This window comes from Pollicipes pollicipes, unplaced genomic scaffold, assembly GCF_011947565.3.
Source record: "Pollicipes pollicipes isolate AB1234 unplaced genomic scaffold, Ppol_2.1 Scaffold_6138;HRSCAF=7277_pilon_pilon_pilon, whole genome shotgun sequence".
Taxonomy (NCBI): domain Eukaryota; kingdom Metazoa; phylum Arthropoda; class Thecostraca; order Pollicipedomorpha; family Pollicipedidae; genus Pollicipes; species Pollicipes pollicipes.
The window spans coordinates 33164108-33172921 of NW_023596818.1; the positions used below are offsets into that span (position 1 = coordinate 33164108).

Here is an 8814-nt window from a genome sequence, read left to right on the forward strand (position 1 = left end):
ACCATTACCTCCGAGTCCAATAGGGTCAAACAAGGTAAAACTCCACATCGATGTTCAAAATGCCCCCAGATTTTTTCATGTAGCTACCCTGAACCTAGATATTTATTCTAGGCAAAAGACCCTCGAGTTCATTTTCTTTCAGTACACTTGTTTGATCTTAGGGGGTCATGGTAACATAAAGGAAGAAATTGTTTCGATATGTGAGTTTCAATAGACGTCAAGTATTGCGCTACACAGCATGTTCTTATAAAGTAGAAAGTTGATCTGGGCCATTATAAGTCAGTGAGCTATTCCGACCTATGAGAAGTCTATAGGTGATGTCTGTTGCGGTCCCTGTTTTTAATCATTTCGAGGTGAACATTAGAAACTGCCTCTTCAAGCAAGCTTGTCAGTTAAAAAGCAGGTTGGTTTTGATCTCGGTCTGACCTGCATGCCTGAACCAAGGCCAATGGGATTTGTCGTAACGTTGAGTTCAGTTGTCTTATTGTCTCAGAAGCTATGTCATAAATGCATGCTTTTGGCCATAGCTCCGTTGTCGCATTATATCTCACGAGGTACATCTAAATTGCTTACACCGAAAGATCCTCTATTCATTTGCCTATAGCTATGCAAGGTTTGGTGTCGCTCCGTCTCCCACTCAGTTCTCTGTTCTGCTCGATGCATGATGGCATATGCATGTATGCACTTACACCAAAGAGCGCAACATCCGGTGCGTCGGAATGTTCGCCAAGATAAATAAATCAAAAACTGGCATGTGCATTGTGCAGCAGTTTATTCGTCCAAAACGATACCAAGCGCACGGAAAATATAAGCCACATGTGCAACCAGAAGCAGTGCCAATTGGGTCCCGCAGTTCTGCCAGCAACTCCAAGACTGTATGATTGCTGTGCGAATCAGGCCACAGAAATGGCATCTTTACCTATGCCCTACCAGCATATCTCACCGTGTAGGTAGTTCACGGGCTTACCACGGCTTTTCATTAATCGTATTTTTAGAAACGAGTACCTGCTTTCTTGCCAAAAGATTATTTGCCCAGCGCTCGTCATGGCCTAAATCGGTGAAAAGACTGACGAAAATATCATGAACTGGACCAAACTGGCTTAAAAATCCCGAAGAGGCACAGATGACGTAAGCCTGGCTAAAATTTTGCGAGCTTTGATTTGATTTGATTTGAGAGCTTAAACGAACAGGAACGTATAGTGCACATGTAGGCATTGCATGTACAGCCCTGGATCAGATCAACTCATGTGGGACACAGTGATGCGGATTATGAAGGGAACGTTTTGCTCTACCATGTCGTTCCGAAAAACGTTTTGAGTTTTCTTCTTAAAGGCGCTGTACTTCTTTGGAGTGAATGGCTTTTGAGTATTGCGCGGAACTGAATCGTGAAAAATTGATCCACGATTGGCTACATGTCACCCAAAATCACGGTATCGGCAACAAATGCTGTCTCTTCCAGCGGGCTGTTGCCATCGTGCTCCGGCTGACCACCCACCAGCTCCTGTTGCAGGGCCACCTGTTTCCCCTCCACCAGCTGCTGTTCGATCTCCATCAGTTGCGACAGCCCCACCTCCTCCTCCAGCCTCTGCAGCCGCCGCTGGGTGTTGCTCAGCTGCTGGAGTAGCTGTTGCTGCCCGGAAAGAAGCTCTTCCAGCTCGTTGCGCAATGTGCTCACGCTCTGCTGGTGCTGCTGGCTCATGCGCAGCGCCACCACGCGGATGTCCGACAAGGGCAAGCAGACGACGTGACTGAGCGACCAGAGGCCGTCCTCGCAGACGGCCGTCGTTCGCTGCTTGAGCGGGTACAGCTGGTAGCCGGCGGCGCAGGCGTATTCAGTCACGGCCATCCACGCCGTGCCATTCTCCGCCTGCACGACGGCGTGCGGGATGGCCGGCGGCGGCGGGCAGGTCAGCGGCAGGCAGCTGAGCCGGACGGCGCCGCTGGCGACGTCTCGACACGACGTGACGTCAGTACAGTTGGCGCGGTAGCCGGGCTGGCAGGCCAGGCGCACCCCTGCCGTCGCCCACCGGCTCGTAGAAACCGTAAGCGGGACGGTCCAGCCGCGTGCAGTTGGGGTCGCCGCCATCCTGTTCCACGTGTGCTGCATCAAACGCAGCTATCTCGGCGACGGCGAGCGGCATGAACGTCGACAGCGCCCTGCTGACGACGATCTGGACTGGAGTGCCGAGGCCGTCGGCCGGACAGGAGCAGACGGCCAAGCTCGGGTCGGGCACGGCGGCGGAACTGTTGGCGCAGATGCACGGTGGCCGGTCTCCGGTTCCGTTCACGTCCCTCAGGGACACCACGCACCGCTGACCCAGAGACCTGACAAGCACCTGGCTGACGGACGCGTTCGTGGCCAGCTGCACAGCGATGGACTGCGGCTGCGCGGACGACATCAGCATGCACCAGTTGTCGGAGACACCGTCGACGACAACCTCCTCACAACTGTCGCTGAGCGCCTTCCCGTCGATGGACACCGGTCGGCCAAAGGCTACATTCCGGTAGCAGGAGGGAGGCTCCCCGGTCCAGTGGCCTCGCCGACACGTCCGGCGCAACGGACTGAGCGAGTCCCACCGGACGAACCCCTCGTCGCAGGCGTACGTCGCCTCGGCGCCATCAGGATAAAGCTGTAGGCCTGGGGTTGTTAGCGAACTGTGTTGGCTGGTGCCCGGTGTGCCGCAAGGTGCCGTGCACCCCTCCTCGTCCTCTCCGTGGCTACAGCTGACAGTGCCATCACACACACCAGCTTTGTCGATGATGGTTCCCGAGGCTGGGCATAAATAATATCGGCTACGTGACGAGTGACTCTCGCTGGGGTAGTAGGTCAATCTTCCATAATAGTGAGTGCTTCCGTCAGGTATTCTATGAATGTCCTGTCGTGCAGGTTCCCCTACTTTAATCAAGCCAATAACTTCATTGCCCTGCATGCACTTGATGGAGCCTCTGTCGGACGTAGAAAGATTGCAGGCGTCGCCCAGGACTCGGTTACCGTTCAGCCAGCGGCACCCCCCGTCCGTTGGCGGTCGGCAGAAGAGGGCGACCTCTTCTCCGGGCCACGCGTAGACCTGAGCTTCAGCGGCGCTGACCAGGTACCGTCGCGAAAGGCCGCAGGCTCCCTTCAACACCGACGCTGCGAAGACAGCGACGCTGCTTCAGTCCGACCCGAACGTATACGGTAACGCACCAGTATTACATCGTTGGGGTTGACTGCGATGGGAATGTTAATCCCAGCCAAACGTCGCGGATGGAAACACTGGTCAGTACATTGCTGGATGGGGATTACAACCAGCTGTATGAGGACGCGTGTACACATCATTTTAATTTTTCACTCACTCTGCGCATGATCACAAAGCCCGGGATCACTCTCGAAAAGTCTGGTAGCGGGTCTAGGATCCATGGTTTCCTGGCCATCGACCCCTGTTCAGCATTAAGGTCTAGCATCCATGAGGGTGTGGAGAGGGTCTAGGATCCATGGCTTCCTAGTTATTGATCCCTGTTCAGCAGTAAACAGCTGATCCCCTAATTAAGACTATTTCAATATTGGGCTGCCAGATTTTGTGAGAGGCCTTCATTAAAAAATATTTTAGCGAATACGTTTTTAGTGTGCGAAAATGTAGCACGCAGACCAGAGAGCAGCTGGAGGCATGCGTTTCCAACAGTCTGACCCCATCAAACTATCGTCAACCTCTTCCCACACTGCCATCCCGTTTACACAAAAGCTCAACATGCCGTTCGTTACATATCTGAAGCGTCGAAGCCTTGCGATTTGTTGTCAATTTAATGGTATGGTCCGCTACCGTCTGCACAATACCCTGACATGCGTTCCAAGTTCGCCCAACCACAGCTGCATGCAATTTTTGTCCGAGCATTGACATACACATTTGACAAGCTCTCTTTAGGACGATTTTTTCGCACCAAATGAGCGCATGAATACCAGTAAAAACGCATACCAGCAACGCGTTTTGAACAGTCAAGTTGCGTTCAGAGTACTCCGATTGGAACTGGATCATTTATGGGGATTGTTAACCTTCCTTACTATGCCTGTGGCATATTGCAGTTCTGTCCGACCGTGCTCGGATTCTTCTGACTGATTCAGAACTCCGGCATCGCTGTACGCATGCATTTAAGTCAAGGAGGGGGTAAATTTGAGCAAAAGGCACAAGGTAACTTTGCGTGAGTTCAGGGAACGTGCACGAAATTGCACGGGGCGCATTTACATAAGGAGGAGACTCATTTGCATGTCGGCAGCGCCATGTATAGGATTCCCCGTTTTCTTAAGCAACAGAGACCCCCCTTGGTAACAAGAGCGCAGCTCAGCGGCAAACGAGCTCCATGCAACTCAGAAGCCCACGAGTACCCAAAGGGTCATGAACATGTAGAAGAGTCGAAGGCCTTTCAGTCATCCCAGGGCCTACATAGGCAATGGGAGGCCAGTCAGGCTCAGAGCACCCGAAGGGCACCTCAGTGACCAGGAGCTCTACAGTAACCAGCAGGGTCCGCCAGTGACTATACAGGCCTCTGAGTGGATACAACTGCTCTTTTAGTGGCCAAAGGATCCCTGAGTAGAGATGTGATTTAAAGAGTTTAATGCGACTTCGGGGAGTCCAGGCTACCCCGCGCGGTCCAGGGACCCGCAGGAAGTTCAAAGTAGTTATGAGCGGTAGGTGCGGCTTTTGGAGTAGCCAAAAAGCCCCGGGAATTTAAAAATTCTAGTGTTTAGATAGTCATGGGGAAAATCTTGAAGGTTCTTAATAAAACCAATGTTCCAATCAACGGTCAGAAGAACATTAGCAGCCAGAAGGGCCCCTCAGTGGCCGGGCGGACCCCTTAGCTAAAAAGTTCTCGAGTGGCCAGGGGGCACAAACGAAATAGAATATTCTGGTTTTTCTAACACGTCTAGGAATCTAGACTGACACTGATTGGTCGGAAGGGCCCACAAGCTGCCAGAAGGGCTTTTGGTGAGGAGGAGTGGCACCTGAGCGGTGAAAAGGACCCTGAGCGGCTTACAAGATCCCGAGTGTCCGGAGCGCCGTGGAGATACAGCTAAATGGCTCTAGTGACAAAACGGGCAACTGAGCGACCAGTGGGCTCCCAATAGTCAGACAAACACTAAGATGGCCGATGAATAGCTTCTGAGCACCGAGAGGACCATCGCTGACCGGAGGGCTCTTGGGCGGCCAGTAAGGCTTCTTATGAGGAGACGAATGCCACTGGCCGCGGGACCAGAAGGGCCTCTCAGGGACCCCAGTGGCCGGAAGGACCTCTCGGTGGCGAGAATGGCTCCGAGCACCTAGAACAGCCCGTGCATTGGCATAGGTTTAACGTTAGTGCCATGGTCTGAGCACCTAAAACGGTCGTGAGCACACAGAGGACCCTGAGCGGTCAATGATGCTTCTGAACGGCCACAGAACCGAGGACAAGTGTCTCTGCGGAACCACTCTTCTAATGAGGAATGTGGTGGTTGGCTTAGTGTCCAGAACGGGCTTTTTATTTTTATTTTTTGGCAGGGGAATCCAGAGTACAAACCCTTAAGTAACCAGAGTGTCCCTGGGGTTCAGGCAGAGGGCCTACTGAACGGCTGGAGTCCAAGACGTGCCCTGGTGGGAGCTTCTGGACATTCAGGGGTTGATGGCTCTGTCTGAACCTCTGTTTTGGTAACCAAACTTTTGGGATCCTCTCGCTCAGTCTGTTTACTTTTCTTTGCGCTGCTAAGAAAACAGATCGCCTACGTGTTCTATGGAACGCACTAACCTCAAACTATTTCAGGCTTTCAGCGCCGGGGAGAGAGAGGGTCTGGACTTCCGATCCCAAAACGATCTCCAGCCACCCGTTACCACAGGCTTCAAGTTCATGATTTCAAACTATTGTGGAGGAGGGGGGGGGGGGGGAGGCGACTAAGTCCCAAAATGATGCGTAGTGATGACAATGCATACATCCCTGAAACCACCCATAATTTGTTAGAACCACATGAGGTCATTATGTAACAGTGAACGACATACAAAAGAACAACAATTGGTGGCTAGAATAAAAAATGATTCAACAACTTTGATACATTTGACGATCTCACGTTCATTTCAGTGTACTGCTGGCACCCAATCTGAGGAATTTGTACAGAAGTTCGGTGAATTCGCCAGTGTAACATACATTATGCCATACACAACATATAACACACACACACTGGGCTTAAGCGATTGTCAATAAAATTACGAGTCTTTGCAAAACCACCCTGAAAGTCGAATTGTACACAGTTGCTCGATTTCAGCGCTCTGATTTGCCGCCGAAAGCTCACCGAAGGTCACAGTGCAGAGAAGCACAGAGAGGAGCCGCATTCTCTGCTTCGGCGGGCTGCGTGGCGGTGTGCTGGCGGCGCTGGCTAGCGGCCCGGGTGACTGAGGCGGCGCTGGCGCCCGGGCAAGGGGTGCTGTTGACTGCCGGCCGGGCCGCTGTTGACACTGCGATTCGAGCCGGCTGCCCAGCCATGCAGCCAGGCCCTGGCGCCTCGTCATATCTGTAGAACGCCACAACAAGCAGAGGCGAGGGATGCGGGGGGGACTGGGGGCCAGCGACAATCCGCGGTCCCCGTGCTAAACGTCGGGGCGCTTGGTCCGCTAGGTCCGCTGCGTCCGGCGGCGCTCTGTCGAACGTCAAATGATGTGCCAGGCACGATGTATCTATGGCCATGATCCTGGCTGACTGCAGCTCCAAGTGCGCCGGCGACCTACAAGAAGACATGTGTTGTGCTGTGTGGCATTTCACCCGGTGTAGTAATACATAGTCCCAGGCCTTGCAGCCTCGCCCTTGCAATACAGACCTTGAGTTTCGTCCGCGTAATTGCTGGATGGACTAAATGGCGACAGCAGGACAAATAAATACAAGCACATTTCAAAAAGAAACATCTACACGTGACTGCCAAAACAACGGTATGAAACAAAGTTGGTGACAAATAGGTAAGAAACGCTATGTTACATCAAAACCCTGCATGTATATGTTTTGCGCACCCTGGCCTTCTTACGCGTGGTCTGACACTGTGAAGGTGAACGGCGTAAATACCCAAGATCTTTCCTGATATCATTCGAGGTGAAGGTGAGGACACGACGAATACGAGTGATCACTTAAACTTTTCCCAAACCGTTTTCCCATCAGCCAAAGACACGGGCGCGTTAATGGTACCACAATGGTGAACCTAACGTCAACTAAGGGCATCTTCAACGCCTCTCAAAAACACCGGTAGTATGGTTTTTAAAGGGTTCCAGTATCTCCGTCGCAAATGAAAATCGTGTGTGGTTATGTAAGCACGCTACAATGTAGTTGGACGGTACGATAAACGGTAACGGTAACCGGGGCGTTGCAATCATCGGCCTTTTAGCTTATCTTGAAATTCAGTGACCCTCTGCGTGGGTGTAGCTAAAACAGCATGTCCTCAAGGACGTGGTGCCCCGGAGAACGGTGTTGCGCTCGGACCCTATGTCGAGATATTCTCTTCTTATTCATCACTGTAGGATTAAAGTTAAACCACAAAAAAATATGAGAAAAATAACATCGCCAGTGCCCTGCGCGTCTATACCAGCCATCCCTTTCCTATGACGCCTGGGTTACCCTACTTTTGCCGAAATTGACCTTGGTTTCCCTTCGCACGGCATTGGTCGCGACATACGCTTCAATTGCATCATTCCATTAAAAGCGAAGCTCCAAGCTAGATTGCTCAGCCAAGACCGGATCCGTTTGTGCCCATTTCTGGGACGTGGCTACATCCATGGGCATTAGGTTGACACGAGTTTACCCCTGAGTGCGGGCCTGGATGCCACGTGCTCTGGCATCTGGCTTATTGCGCTACAGGCGCGCGGGCGGTACATCACGGGGATTCCCCGCCGGAAGAAGGCGACAGCTGCTTATATGAGGTCTGCGCGCAGTCATCTGTTGACATAATCCTGCCTGCTGATCCAACACAGAGCTGGCCTCCAGCAGGCAGCAGTGGATGCATCCCCTTTGGACCACTGTTTGCACGTTACACATACGTTCGGGTGAGAATAGACACGTCCGATATTGGGTTGCTACGGAGATGCTATCAGCTAATCAGAATGTCCTGAAAACGCCATATGTTTTGCGCAGATATAGTTGCGTTGGTTCACTGGGTTTTGGAAAATGATTTAAGCAGCCAATGATCTGACCAATACGGCTACAAATATTAACACAAGTGCTAACCAGCCCGGGGGCTGGGTTTTAAAGGGTGTCTCGGTCTTAGATCGCAGTGAGACAATAGCAAGGACCACGGCCTTACCAAGACAATAGCAAGGACCACGGCCCTAGCGAGACAATAGCAAGGACCACGGCTTCTCAATCTATAAGCTATGTGAAACTCGCAACCGGTGACGTACCGCGGTGGCTAGATTTCTTACGAGATAACACGTCCCATCAATTGGATTGCCTGGTTTGTGTAGTCAATCCAAATACTTTTGGGTGGTTGAATAAATGAATTTGATAAAATCCTACAACTAAACTGATAGCATAATATGCTGCCTGATTTTTGTCATTTTAACATATATGGGAGGGAAACCAAAGTAATATATAACACATTACCAGTGTATGCCAAGTATTTCAGCATGGATGGATATGATAACTGGTACCTTGTATGATAGATAGATAGATAGATAGATAGATATACATATATATATATATATATATATATATATATATATATATATATATATATATATATATATATACACCTATATATGCATATGTATGGAATATTCTCGGATAGCAAGCACCAGTAACAGCTTGATGGTAAGAATAGCAGTCTCTCTCTCTCTC

General features: G+C 51.1%; 1 protein-coding gene across 1 annotated transcript; it reads right to left on the minus strand.

Annotated features, from left to right (window-relative positions):
- Nucleotides 1-758: 758 nt before the first annotated feature.
- On the minus strand, nucleotides 759-6430 carry LOC119105954 (uncharacterized). Its single transcript, XM_037229537.1, has 2 exons — nucleotides 6293-6430; nucleotides 759-3133 (listed from the first exon to the last, which is right to left on the minus strand). Exon 2 carries the CDS (start codon nucleotides 2105-2107, stop codon nucleotides 1409-1411), a length of 699 nt encoding a protein of 232 aa, XP_037085432.1. The 5' UTR covers nucleotides 2108-3133; nucleotides 6293-6430; the 3' UTR covers nucleotides 759-1408.
- Nucleotides 6431-8814: the final 2384 nt, after the last annotated feature.

Coding starts and splice junctions, on each gene's coding strand:
- LOC119105954 (XM_037229537.1), bottom strand. CDS start 2,107: ATGCAGCACACGTGGAACAGGATGGCGGCGACCCCAACTGCACGCGGC.